We start from the raw sequence: 15,087 nt of genomic DNA on the forward strand, positions 1-15,087 counted from the left end.
TGCCTTATGCTCAGTTTCCTAAGAAAGGCGGTTTACAGACCACCCTTTTGGGGTGGCCTGTACCCGCCCCGTTCCCCGATGAATCTGGGCCTCAGCTGCCACAGTGGCAGCCCTGAGGCCCCGATCCGCTGCTTTTCCAGGCCGCGGGAAGCAGCAAAAGGCCGCTTCCCGCAGCCTGGAAAGGGGTGTCCTTTGGGCTTCAAGCCCCAAGGACACCCCAACAGCGGTGGGGAAAAGAGAAAGGGGCCGCTCAACCCCTTTCTCTTTTGTGTCATGTAAAGGCTGCGCCAGTGACATAAAACCAGTAAGGAGCTCCGTTTCGGAGCTCCTTCCTGCGCCGTGGAAAGGGCATCACAGGAGCTTGAATCAGTGGATAAAAAAATCCATGAATAAGGAGGGCTGACTGTACAATAACATAATAACAATTCAGATTGTCTTTTTGGAGAGCAGAGGAGGTCTTAATGATATATACGTTTTGCATATTTGTTTTTCTCATAGTGTTACTTGTCTAAAGTACTGAAGTAAATTCAAAATCAATATTTCTATTTCCTGTGATCCTTCTAATGTTGCAATACATTCATTTCCACCCCATCACCATTAGTGTGCTTCATCATTCATGTGAAAAGAAGAGACATACATATGCTTTTGTATCTGTTTAAATACTTCATTCCAAAAGGAGATCTCAGGTTTATTGCAGTCACATGGTACAACGTGGAGGCAATATAATAAAAAGAACATAGGCAGAATTGACAGGAATTATCTTAAATTTTCACAATCAGACATTCCTTTCTATTCAAATCTGGCCTAAATAATATAATGTAGCATTTGGGGATGAAAATGCAACCCAGTAACCCCAGACTGGAGGACAAGATGGAGAAGACCTGCACAGCTACCATGTATTTCCCTTTGGTGCTCAGGTAGGTGGGCACAAAGGACACCCAAACACTGCAAAACACCAACATGCTGAAGGTGATCAACTTGGCTTCATTGAAGGCCCCTGGCAACTTCCTGACAAGGAAAGCCAGAGTGAAACAGATAGTGGCCAGAAAGCCCATGTAGCCAAGGGCAGAATAAAACATGACCACAGATCCTTCATTACACTGAAGTGTGATCTGCCCATATTGGGAGTGCATGTCAGCATCAGGGAAAGGGGGAGAGATTCCCAACCAGATCATACAAATGGTCACCTGAACACTAGAGCAAGAAATGACAATGGAGTTGGCCAAGGTCTTCCCCAGCCTTTTCCTCATCTTACTTCCTGGTTTTGTGGCCATAAAGGCCACCACCACCATGACAGTTTTTGCCAACAAGGAAGAGACAGCGACTGAGAAGATGATGCTGAAGGCAGTTTGTTGGAGAAGGCAGGTTACCATCTGTGGTTGACCAATGAAGAGAAAGGAGGATAAAAAGGAAAGGAGGAGGGAGACAAGGAGCATGTAGGTGAGGTCACGGTTGTTGGCTTTGACCATGGCAGTTTTTTGGTATTTAAGGAAGATTCCTAAGACAAACCCTGTGCTGAGGGACAAGAATAGGGCAAAGAAAGCTATGGTGATTCCCAAAGGTTCTTTATAGGAGAGATAACTGAAAACCTTGGCAATACATTTTGTGTATTCTTTATTTGAATAATTGCCATCTGGACACTGATGGCAATGGTCAGCATCTGAAAAGAAAAAAAGGTAGGCACATCATCACTTTATGTTACAGTATTTGATAATTTGTGGTCTGTTATACATCTTGAAAATATATGCATGTGATGTGGGCTATATATGCTATCTTAAGTTATTGTAGCACAAGGATTGGCAAGTCACACCCAATCAGCCCAAGAAAACCCCATGATAGATTCGCCTTAAGGTTGCCATAAGTTGGGAACAACATGAAGGCACACAACAACAACAAATAGGTTTTTATCTTTTAAAGTTATGACTAAGTGTGCTTTTAATTGGTGTAGGTTTAATGTTTTAATGGAACTTTAACAAAATATTTAATTTATTCATAGTCCGCCATTCTCTTGCTTTAAAGGTAAAAGGTAAAGGTAGTCCCTTGACATGAATGTCTTGTCGTAGCCAACTGTAGGGCGTTGTGCTCATCTCTGTTACTAAGCTGAAGGGCCAATGTTTTCTGAAGACAACTCCGGTGGTCATATGGCCAGCATAACTACATTGAGTACTGTTACCTTCCTATTGATGTGGTACTTATTTATCTACTTGCATTTGCATGCTTTCCAACTGCTAGGTTGGCAGAAGCTGGGACTAGAGACAGGAGCCCACTCCATCACTTGGGCCTTGAACTGCCAAGCTTCCAATCTCCCGATCGTCAGAATTGGCATCTTAACCACTAAACCACTGCATGCCATTGATTTGCTTTAGGACCCATTTATTTGTCATTTTAGCTGTTTAAGGCTATCTATAAAATTCTTCTCCAGTACCACATTACAAATGAGTTGATTTTCTTCCCATTTGATTTCTTCTCTGCCCAGAGAATTTGGAACTATTTCAATGTTTTCAGGCATCTGCTTTAAAGTTTAGTCAATTATCTGTGCTTATTATTTTTGTTTTCCTAAGGTTCATCTGTAAACCTTCCTTAACACTTTTTCTTGACTTTCTTCAGTAACTATTCCAATTATTTGCTATTTTCTGCTAGTAGTGTGGTGTCATTTGCATATCTTAAATAACTGAAATTGTTGAAGTTCCTGCCTCCAATCTTCACACCTCCTTCCTCTGAGTCTAATGCTGTTTTACGTATCCTATGTTCAGTGTTCCAGTTAAGTAGATAAGTGATAAAACGCAGTCCTGCCTGAACCCCTTGCCAATTGGAAGTCGTTCTGTTTCTCCATATTCTACCCTGATGGTAGCCTCTTGTTGTAAGTCCAAGTTATACATCAGGACATTCAAATGATGTGGCATAGTCATTTTGTTAAGAGCAATGCATAGTTTGTCATGGTCTAAACCATCAGGTGACCTCTAGATAGCATTTGAAGTTAAAATACATTCAGAGTAGATAGAGCGATGAACATCTTTTTTTTATGTTGGCGGTATGTAACTTCAAGTTCAGTACAGGGTGCCCTTCCCTTATGCGGGGAATCCATTCTGGATCTCCCGCATAAGGGAAATTCTGCAATGCTGAAGCCCTATTTAAAACAATGGGGCCCGTGCATGCAGCGTGGCATGGCACGTGCGCCACATGTGCATGCACCATTGCCTTTTATGGTGAGCAGCTTTCAGCATAAGCTGAAAGCTGCGAAAAGCGTGCCTGTATATGACGTGGACATGCTGTAGTAGTAATTCAGGCTACTGGGCACAGCAAGAAGAGGAGCCTTTACATCTTTTGCATGCGCTTCCTTAAGAACCATAGTTGGCCATTGTGGAATATAGGTTAGTGGAACAATGGCTTGATCCTATAGGCATATCTGTTCAGTGGTAAGGGACACGTTCTACATGCAGAAGGTCCAGGTCCAACCCATGAATCTCCCATGATTTCTCCAAGGTCTCCAGATTAAGGACAGCCCTTTCCCTGAAAAACTGAAGGAACTCTGCCACTCAGAGTAGACCGCAATGTTCAGTTGACAAATCTGGTAGTAGATTATTAGGAGGACAATACATCAGCAAAGGTAATTAATATTTCTAGTATAGTTGTCCCTCTGTATCTGCAGAGGTTCTGTTAGAGACCCCCTCCCGGGATAGTAAAAACGTTGGGACCTTAAATCCTATTAATGTCAATTGATGCTCCAATCTGTGGATGTTTAGCCCGTTGATATGGACTGGCATACTCCTGTCCCGGGAATACATTATGAATGTGTATTTTTATTAACCACATCTGCTAATCCCATAGTTAATGATTTTATATTTTTATCCTGCCAATTTCCCCCAAAGTCCTAACATCATAAATGAAGTGTTCCCTTTTTAAAAATGATCTTCTTAGTCATGTGGTCTGTAAAATGAAATCCCTATTTCTCTCCCTACTCTCTTCGACTGTTGAAAAACACCTCTTATATAGTCAGGTTCAAATTCCTTACCAGAAATAGTTATCCTACCTGAGTTCTTCCTATCTTATTAGGACCTGCTACATATGACACTTTTGGAAAATTTGCCACCCATAAGCGAATGTTTGTTCTATTCCACAGGAGCAGCTTTTTTGGATTCGAGACACTTACCTTCTTGAGTGGAGATTGTTCCTTCTGTACATGGGGCACAAGCATAACAGCAGATTGGCTCATCTTCTTTAATCAGTTTGGTAGATCCAGTGTGACAGCTTTCAGTACATCTAGAGAAGGGCACAGTCTAAGCAAAAAGAGAAGGTGGATCCAGCAGTATGTGATAGCTAGGGTTCAAGGACATAGCTGTGTTAGTCTTGAAAATCAGTATTTGCAAAGAGATCTTGTAGCACCTTTGAGACTATGCATCTGAGGAAGTAGCTCTAGTCTATAAAAACGCATGCTACCAGTTTCTTTCATTAGTCCCAAAGGTGCTACAAGGAACCTTTGCATACAGTGGTACCTCGGGATACGAAATACCCAGGTTACGAAATTTTCGGGATACGAAAAAATCCCATAGGAAAACATTGTTCCGGGTTACGAATGTTTTTTCGGGTTACGAAAAAACTTTTGGTGCTTTTTTCGGCTTTTTCGCACGGAATCGCGGCTTTTCCCCATTAGCGCCTATGGCAATTCGGCTTACGAAGGCTTTTCGGGTTACGAACGGTGCCACGGAACGAATTAATTTCGTAACCCGAGGCACCACTGTACTGATAATTGGGATATTTTACTTATTCATGGAAATAAATTAGGGTTATTTACAGTGGGGTCTCTTTATTTTCAGACTTGCCCTAATGGTGGTGTGGACGTGTGAATGCACCACCATTGGGAACAATGAGACTTGAGGTCTCTCGCATTTTGGTATTTGAAGGGGGGATGATCCTAATCACGCTAATAATGTGAATTAAGCATGGGAGGAGGACACTTTCATCCAGTGTGACAAGGATGGGGCTTGGAGGTATTCTTCTACAGTGCCTCCATTCTTTCCAGGAGGGGTACTCTCAGAGGTTGGTGCTGTCTGACTCCTTTGCCATTGGCTTGTGGAGTCCCTCAGGGTTCAGTCTTATCCCTTATGCTATTTGAAATTTAAATGAAACTACTGGGGAGTGGATTCAAACCGATTGGTGGCTTGGAGTGGCCTTTGGCAGCTCCAGCCTTGATTGAGCCCTAGCAGAGCAATACTGCGCTGACTGGATCCTATGGTCCCAAGGCTGGTTGCTGCCACAGTCCAGAGTGGATCTCCAGCAGTTTTCCCCACTCCTTTTGTGGTGAGTTTGGGCCACATTAGCTAGCCTTGGTGCAGCTTCTTGCCAATCCAGGGTGTGCGTCATCTGCACACCACACTTCGGCATTTTTTGCCTATCCGTTTCAGGCCTGGAAGAGTTTTTCCAGTGTTATGGTGTTAGGTGTCACTAGCATGTGGATGATACATACCCACCTCTATTACTCCTCCCCACCTCTTTCAAAGGAAACTATTCCTGGGTTAAACTAGTGCCTGGCCGCTGTAATAGACTGGATGAGGGCAAACAAATTGAAGATTAATCCAGAAGAAGATAGGCAGTCAAAATAGAGATTTGGTTTCAGCCATGTTAGATGGAGTTACACTCCCGTTGAAAACATAGGTTCGCAGTGTTACTGAGCCTCACTGCCTTCTGTTTAATATCAAGAAATTGGGGTAATAGCAATAGCAAGTACATTTCTATACTGCTTATCAGTGCACTTAAGCACTCCCTAAGCGGTTCACAAAATGTAAGCTACCCCAGGCTCCGAGCCAGTTATCCTTCTGGCAGCTCAAATGGTTGCTACACTCTCATGAGAATGAAGCAAAGTTTGAAAGGCTGTCTGTCTAGCGCTACAGCACCTAGATGCCATGCCTTCGGTGAACTGCAAGTCTGAAGTCTTCCACAATGAAGTGGGTCTCTGAAGAGATTGCGGCAGGATAATTTTCCGGCAATTTTCCCAGCCACCTCATTCTTTTCAATGTCATTTTCCATCATAGTGACCCGTGTGAGACAATGCCAGATTTGGATTCCCCTATCTAAACTACAGTGAAACCCCGGGGTTTCCAATAAGAGAAGTTGCTAATTTGGCTGATTTGGAGGGGTTTTTGTCTAAATTTAACCTAATTTGCATACCCCCCCAACATTCCTGGCAATGGGGAAGTGAACCCGGTCAAGCCAAAAAGCCGCTCCGTTGCCTCTTAACGGCACATGAACCTGTTTCTAAAAATCCTTATTTCTCCGCTTCCCTTCTTGCTATACAGGCATACAGGCTGGGACTCCTCCTAGCCCACACCTCCATGCAGCACATTAGCCCCCACCATCCATGCATCATGCTCACGCTGTAGCCCCACACACCAATAAATATATCCTTCCTCCTAAATGTGCCCTCTCTCTTTCTCTCTCTCTTGCTCATGACATGATTTTAAAATATAGTGCCTGGGGCACCTGATGCCAGATGGTTCGCCCCCTGAATCATGCCACGGGTGCATGATGCACCTTTTGATTTTCTTGCACCCCCTGATGGATACATGTCTACCTGGTATTGCATGATGCCAGGTGGGGAAGCTCCCTATTTCTCAAGGGATTCCCCAGCCTTGTAAATAATAGAGTAGTGGTTAGTGTTAGATTACAGTTCATACCACCTGGCATGGAAAAATTCCACTTTTTCTCTTTTCCTAATAATCCACACATAGGATGCCCTTCAGTCTCCATATATCGTCTGTCTGTCTGTCTGTCTGTCTGTCTGTCTGTCTGTCTGTCTATTGTGTGAAAAAAAATGAGATCCAGACACTCGAGGTTGCCCAGGACCCCAGGAGGGGGCTGCCATTCTCCAGATGTCCTCCACATTTCTGACAGACCGCTGCCCCACAATTACTTTTCTTCACGATCCTGATGGAAGCTGGATGATCCTCCACAAAGGTCCAGGTACTGCTCTTGGTGCCCTCAATGCTGCCAACGGACAGCCATTCTGCAATTCAGATGTCCTGGATGCTGTTCCTGCTGTCCAAGAACCTCCACAGTTCTCCAAGTTCCAGACACATTGTGCCCCAGCCAAGATCACATTGCTGGTTCAGCCTTGGCATCCCAAGTCACTGGTCCTTCGGTTCCAGATCCCATCCACTCCTGTGGCTGGTCATAACTAAGTCATGATACTTTTCCCGGACTCTCAGCAAGGCTTGTGCTGGACATTTTCTATACTCTTTTGCAAGCCAGATACTGTTAAGGGACAGTTCTTTTGACCATTTTGCCAGAGGCTTGAACTCAAAATCACATCCTCCTGCATAGAATCCTGGGTTTATTGTGGCCAATGCACAGTGATACTATAGAAACTATGGACTCATTTACAACACTACTTCAAAGACTCTTTCTATATGTTTCTTTTGCTGTAGTTTAATAATGTATATTATTGATTGATATTAATGTACATTATGCTTGTGCTTGCTTTCTATTGGATTTATGCTCATTACTATCATGTGGTGTGATTGAGAGTGATGCTGAATGAGAGAGACATTGATAAAGATGTTGAATAGCACTGGCCCAAAACAGAGCCCTGTGGGACCCCACTGGTCACTTCTCTCCATGATGAAAAGGAGCCATTGTTGAGCACCCTTTGGGTTCGGCCATTCAACCAATTACAAATCTATGTAAAAGTTACCTTGTCTAGTCCACATTTTACAAGCTTATTTGCAAAAATGTCATGGGGAACCTTGTTAAAGGCCTTACTGAAACCAAGATATGCTATATCCACAGCATTCCCTTCATCTAATAAGCTGGTAATTTTATAAATTAAAAAAAGAGAGAGATCAGATTTGTCTGGCTTTAGCAAAAAAGAGATCAGATTTCTATACTGCCATTTTGGAGTGCTCCTGGATTCATGGTTGAGCCTGGAGGCCCAGGTTTCAGCAGTGACCAAGAATGCTTTTGCACAGTTAAAGCTAGTGCACCAAATATGCCTGTTCTGGAGAAATCAGAACTGGCCACAGCAGCACATGCCTTGGTTACATCCTGTTTGGTCTACTGTAATGTGCTGTATGTGGGACTGCCTTTGAAAAGTGCTCAGAAACTTCAGTTGGCTCAAAGAGCTGCAGGCTTCTATTTGTTCTGATGCTGCGTTTCAGGAAAACCCTTCCTCATGAGCTGATTCTTCTAGTTCTTTTTTTCTGTGGCCAAAGTTGAATCAACACAAGAAACTCTGACCTCAGAAAAAGAGAAACAGAAGGTTCAGTTTGTGAAGAAAGGTTTTCTTGAAACGTGTCAGCAGGACAAATAAAAGCCCTTTTTTGAAAAACAGCATAGCTTAACAGCATATTGTTCTGTAAAACTACCGGAGAACATCTCTTATTTTCCAGCATTTCATGGTCTTTTGTACTTCAGCTCCCTCTCCTTTCTCATCAAAGAGCTGTAGCCAAGTTGTCAACTGGAGCTGGCTACGGGGAGCACATGGCTCTCTTGTAGTCAGTGATGAACACTCATCCCTCCATATTCTCTGGGGTTAGGGGCACATGACCCCCGTGAATGTGGAAAAACCACAAATAACAAAAATGCCACATTTTTACCTGAAAGAACACCTCTCTAGGTGCTCCAGTGCAACTCTGTGGTCAACAACTGCTAGACATTGGCCATAGAATTGCACTGGAGAACCTAAAAATGTCTAGTGGAGTGTTCTCCACTCCAAGTAATCTCTAGGTCCTTCAGGTGACCTTTGGTAAATGTTGACCATAGAGTTGTGCTGGAGGGCCTAGATATTCCTAGAGAGAACATATTAATAAAAGCCATGAGTAATCAAACCTGCAAAAGGCAAAGATACAAATGTGGAGGGATGAGTGTATTCAAATCTCAAGTTGAGTCTCAAGTCTAGGAGCCAGTTTTAACAGACAAAAAAGGAGGTGATGGAGGGATGTGTATCTGTGTGGGGATGGAGTTTAAATAACTGTAAAATCAAGGTGATGGGCACAAAGTGAGGTAAAGAAAATTAAATTATGCATCATAGATTTTGAATTACTGGGTTCTGGTCATAAGTTTAAAGAAATCGTATATTGTATATTATTTGTATTCCTATTCTCTTTCATTTGACTATAAACTAATTGAATAGGAGTTCTTTATATATGATGCAGTACAACTTAAACTTGCTATCCTATACTGATTTAATATGAAATAGAATCAAATGATTTCCCACCTGGTTAAACCCCTGCGGCCACACAATGGCATTCTGATCAATGGAGAGCTTGATCTCTGAGGAGGCCTGTCCCTCTGTTCTCCCAATGCTGATGCCAGCAGTGGACTTGTTGGGAAACATCACCCAGTTCACAATATGAAAGTCAGCTGCCAGATCGCCGTTCGCATCCAAATAAACTCCTTCCATCGAGGTATTATAGTGCTGGGAGTTTCCCAAGAAAGAGTGAAGCTAGAATGACAGAGAAACACATATACTGAGTAAACTGGCATCCTGGTATGGGCTCTGTCCATTTGAAGCAATGGATGTAGTGTTTCTTTCACTACTGGAAGTATTGATTCTTTCAGAGTGCCTAAAGTAAATTTCTTCATTGTTATGGCTATATCTGTTCAAGGCCTCAGTTTTGTTGCTAAGATTTTTCTTTCTGCTTTACAAATTTTGAGGAAAACAAGACTTAGAATAATTAGATATGTAATTCGGAGGTCTGATCTGCACTACAAAAATAATGTACAGTACTTTGACACTGCCTATAAACAGATCCAGGCTGATTGCCACATGATATAGCCAACAAAATCCCCATTCTGTCTCAGCCACCTTTTCTTAATAACCACACGAAAGTGCAGGATGGATAATGACAGCACTTTACAGACCCCCCACTTGTCCCTCCTCTTGATTTAGAAATGAACTACTGATAATGCTATGCCATGTAACTGTCTGGAAAAAGAAAAGGGATACCTGCCATGCCTGGATCCATTGAACTGCTAACCTGTAGCCAACCACCATCCCCCTCTGCTTCCGTTGGGACGAGTATGCAGAATGTAAGGCATATGCAACATCCTGGATGGCATTGTAAATACTGTAGCTATCTTCAGACAGGATTCTTTCAATGGCATCCCGAGATAGGTTTTCCAAGTTCTCTGTTTCTTTGCATCTTTTCCAGAGTTTTATGGACAATGTATGTTTTGAATATGAACAATGAAATGCTGCCTCCCCAAATTGTGTGTTGTCAAAGAGAAATTGATCAAAATTGTCATATCGTGGCTTTTTCTTTGTTTGGACTGAGAAAGATAAAACAGCATGCGTGTTCTGGAAATCAACCATTTTGTAGAGCAACCTCATAGTGAGGTCCTGCAAAGCTGTTGCAATCCAGACTTTCCCCACCAATGATTTTTTAATCATAACTGCTAGAGGAATGATGATCTGAGAGTCCATCTGGCAAACAATTACATTGGCTTTAGTCTCCATAAGATAAAAAATCAGCTTGAATGTCTTTTCCCAGTTCAGTCTAGGGATCTGGTCTGAGAAAGCAATGCAGATATCATACTGCTGGACCAGAGTTGCAAAGGTGCTCATGAACTTTACCCCGCTGTCATTGTCTGATGCAATGAGACCAATCCATGTCCATCTGAAATGCAGGAGCAATTTGACAATCTCCAGGAAAGGGGGCTTTGGAACCATCCGGTAGAAAAATGGATATTGGTGTTTATCTTTAGGAACTTGATTTAGAAAACCGTAACTGACCTAGTAATGAGAGACAGAGATGATATTTCAGTTATGTAGCATCTAAGGCCAACTTGTGATGAGAAAAAATGTCTCAGGAAATGCCAGATTTTATCCTTGTACAACTAGATTTTATTTTGGAGAACCATATGATCTTGTCCTTATTTTGAAGTAATTTCTGGGAGCTTCTGGCATTACCAAATATTTTTAAAGCCCCCCTCCCAGTTCAGTTTAAAATACCCCAGTGCTTTCCAAAATGAAATGAATTGGTTATTTGTAGTGCTTCTACTATCTCAGACTCTGTAAATATGGCCACCAAGTAAACACAGCTATTCTTTCCAAGACACAAATGGGCCAAATGTAGACGCCCCCCCCCCCACTGCCAGGCAACACAGCCAGGAAGCATGTGTAGACAGCTGCCTGGTGTTACAGAATGTGGGGGTAACATTGGGAATCTGGAGCAGCTCTGGTGAAAAGTACTGTGAAAGCAGCCTAGAGTATTCTGACTGGTGTAGATAAACAGAATGAAAAAGAAAAAAAGAAGAAGAAGCATGTATTCACAGTAGAATTAATAACGAAAACAAAGTCCCATGTACTGTTTATGGTCCACAAACATTATTATCTTAAAAAGCCCAACACGTTTTGGCCTTATCACAAAATGGCCTTCTTCAGGGGCTATTACCAGAGATTTAAGAAGTTGTAGTCTGCACTCTTGTCAAAGTGGACACTCTGAGTATTAGACGGAAGGTGTAGATGAGCCCCAAGTGAGGAAAACATTAGCAGTAAACCTTAGCAGTAAATTGTTGCCTCAATCCATGGAGAGAGGAGGATTAAGAAATAATAATAATAATAATAATAATAATAATAATAATAATAATAGAGGTTTGGCTCCAGCATGGATTCACATCCAGGAATCGATCGGCCTGCCTGCTCATAGATGGAAACCGACTCACCCAGTATGCCTGCTTTGGAATGCCATATTTGGGATTCTACATGGGCTCATGGTTCCCCTGCTACCTGGAGGTAGGGCAGACCATCTACCCTGAACTGGGCATGACCCTGGTAGCCAGCACCCCAAAGATCCCAATTTTGCCTCCCAAACTGGATCTGCCTGGCACCCATTCCTTGTCTACCCCCAACTGTATCAACTGGGCCATGACAAACTACAAGTCCCAGGATTCCATAGGATGGAGCTATGACAGTTAAAGCAGTGTTGATATCCCTCTGCATACTAATCTAGTCTAACATGGCCATGCCTTTGAATTCTAGTGGCCCATCGTGTTATCGTGTCAGATTGCAAAAGTGGATGTATGTATTTAGGCAGGCGTTTGGTTGCTAGATTTTATTTGAATGCTGTCTTAATGTTTATTCTTGTTTTGAAGTAGGCTGTTTTATCAATGTTTTAGTTATTAGTGGTGTTTATTTTTAACTTTTGTATTAAATGTTTTAACCTTGTATTTTTTAAATATATTGTAAACCACCTTGAATCCCACTGCAGGAGAAAGGCGGGATATAAATCTTGGAAATAAATACACCATTTTCCCACCCTCCAAATTCATACCTGTGGAATTTTGTACCTGCTCAACATGGTTGAAATCTGGCTGGAGATTTCAGAGTCGGTCCCAGGACTGCCAAGAGTGTATTCTGGGCTGACTCCCCCCCGCGGTAGTTTGAAGATTCCTTCTGGCAAAAAAAAACAGCGATCTATTGGGGGCCTGATAATCATTTCTTTTCATATAAATAGTTCTCATAGATGTTGTAGCAGAGTGATGTTGGGCAAGAGCTTTGGATTCTTGTTGATCTCATCAATGGCAAAAAGAAATGGCCGGATGTGCCCAAACCTTATTCCGTCCATACTGCAACAAAATGTGTATAACCAACTTTTATTCTCCAGTTAGAAAAAAAATATACAGTATGACAAATTCCTGTATACTTTAGTATATGAACTACAAATTAGAGAGGGGACCCTCCTCTTTTTTTAAACCAGTTTTTTGCATTAATGTGTAGGGTTACACCAATATAGGATTAAACCAGAAAATTAAGTAGCAAAATACAGGTCAGATGTTATGGTCACTAACTTTATATAATAATTGTTCATTATTTTTAAAAAGTGCTTTTTTTAAAGTTAGTTTTTGTTTGAACTTATGTTAACTATAGGATTTATTTCTGAATGGCATTTCTTGCACTTTTAAATAAAGTGATTAAAAAGAAGCAACATACACGGGGTACTGGTCTAACAACAACAAAACAACTGCCAATAAAGTCTTATAGTTAAAAGGCTTATAGTAAATTCAAACAGTCCAGTTGTGGTTCCAGTGAGGGAGTTGGAGAATAGTAATAATAGCCTACAGTCGATCCTGCATGTTTGTGGATTTGACTTTGGTGGATTTGATTATTCGTGGATTTGATTAATATGTTCTCTCTAGGAATCTCTAGGTCCTCAAGCGTGACTCTGTGGTTAATTTACATTAAAAGTCTCAGTGGAGGACCTGGAGAAATATACAGAGCACACTTCTCTAGGCATTTACATGGTCAATTTCTGGCAGATGTTGATCACAGAGTTGTGCTGGAGAACTAGACAGGTGTTCTCTCAGGTTAAAAAATTAGGGTTTTTATTTTTGTTTTTTCCACTTTCACAAGGATCCTGGACCCCTAACCCCAGGAAATGTGGAGGGCTCACTGTAAGTGTGTTATCATGTATGTGTGTGAATGAATATTCAATTAAAAAAAAGAAATGTTTTTTAAAAGTCATTTGGTTTAAACTAAGGAGTAAGCCATGGTTTAAACCACCCAATTCTGTGTGTGAAAATCATTAGCACAATTGCATGCTTATCCAGGATGCAAGCACTTCAATCATTTTTGGGATGCAAACACATAGGTCCCTGTGTGATAAACTCCCTAGAGCAGTTTTTTTATGTAGTTCAGTGTTTATGCAAATGTTCTCTAAAATCGTGATAACCAATTCTATCCAATGAATTATCATTTAGCTTAAAATTCTAGGCACAGTCCTTTGGATATTTAACAGTAGCTTATTATGCTATGAACAATATATTATTTAATTCAACATAGATAATATTTTAAGCTGTAATATGTGATCATGAACACATTTGCCAGAGGTAATGCTACATTATGCCTGCAGTTTCTAAATGTGAAACAAATTCACTTTCAATAGACCCAACTTGTTGGAAAAGTTATTTATTTTACTTGATTATAAGTAACTCTCCCCCCTGCTAGCATATATGTTTCATGCTGAAGTACACTTGCCCTATGACCATGTTTCCACTATTATATGTTCTCATGCTTAGGGTGCATGAATGAAAGCACTCTTTCTTTATTAAACTGATAAAAAACAAAACAAAACTAATTAGGTAGCTAACTTAATTCATTATAGATATTCAACTCCTTTATGCCAACAATGGGGACATCATACATAGCTTTGAGTACATCACATGGAGTTTTCAGGTGGTCATTCATTTCTCTTGCATCCAGAACCACACAACCTCAGTCATATCTGAAGGGTATTTTTAGATTTGGAAAACCGAATGCCAAATGTTTGCTGGAGATCACTAAAGTGTTGGATTGCTTTTAAACCCATGCTTTTTCAACATTTCATAAATGCAAATACAGTATTGATGGCATTCTTGTTCCTAAATGCACAAAAATGCTGCTTACACACACACATACACAAACACACACATATACACAAGTTCATGCACATATACATCCTTCCATTATTACAAATTGCTTAAGGCTCTTGGCTTGCTTTTGACTGTAGACACTCTGATAGCCTGTTCTGTAGTGATTTCCAAAGGAGTATGCTACTAAATCGATGACATGTCTCCAAACTTTAAGGGCTGATAACATAAAAGAGAATGTTTAATGTCATTATGCAAGGGGATCTTGCAGCACTTTTGAGACTAACTGAGAGAAATTGGTAGCATAAACGTTCATAGACGTAAGGCTACTTCATCAGATACATGGGATGAAGTGCCTAGAGACTGACCCTTAGGAGCAGGCTATATTTGTGAATAGCAAAAGAAATGCAAAACTTGGTATGGTGATGAGGTTCACAGTTTTAATTAATTTTGGGCAAAGGTGGGAGGAAAGATGGTGCTTCAAGCCAAGGTGAGTAGATAACCACAAGAATGATGATGGAAGTTATTGGAATCTAGTGTGATGCTATCTGAGAACCAGAAAGGAGATGTAATATACAGGCCAAGAGATCCCTCATGATGGTGGGGTGTTTACTACTGTCATAATAGGGGTAGTGTGCCAGGAAACTATTGTCTCTGTTCAATCTGCTGTTGTGGACCGGAGTTTGTGGATACATTCCAATTCTGCTGTTTCTCTTTCCAATCTTTACAGCACTATATAAATAAAGG

General features: G+C 41.3%; 1 protein-coding gene across 1 annotated transcript; it reads right to left on the reverse strand.

The window, feature by feature from the left end:
• Positions 1-675: 675 nt before the first annotated feature.
• Positions 676-12,332, reverse strand: LOC121923446 (vomeronasal type-2 receptor 26-like). The gene is made up of 5 exons (XM_042453880.1): positions 12,267-12,332; positions 9,941-10,726; positions 9,209-9,436; positions 4,151-4,277; positions 676-1,660 (listed from the first exon to the last, which is right to left on the reverse strand). Exons 1-5 carry the CDS (start codon positions 12,291-12,293, stop codon positions 762-764), a joined length of 2,067 nt encoding a protein of 688 aa, XP_042309814.1. The 5' UTR covers positions 12,294-12,332; the 3' UTR covers positions 676-761.
• Between the last annotated feature and the right edge of the window lie 2,755 nt (positions 12,333-15,087).

The sequence above is a fragment of the Sceloporus undulatus genome, chromosome 2, assembly GCF_019175285.1.
Source record: "Sceloporus undulatus isolate JIND9_A2432 ecotype Alabama chromosome 2, SceUnd_v1.1, whole genome shotgun sequence".
Taxonomy (NCBI): Eukaryota; Metazoa; Chordata; class Lepidosauria; order Squamata; family Phrynosomatidae; genus Sceloporus; species Sceloporus undulatus.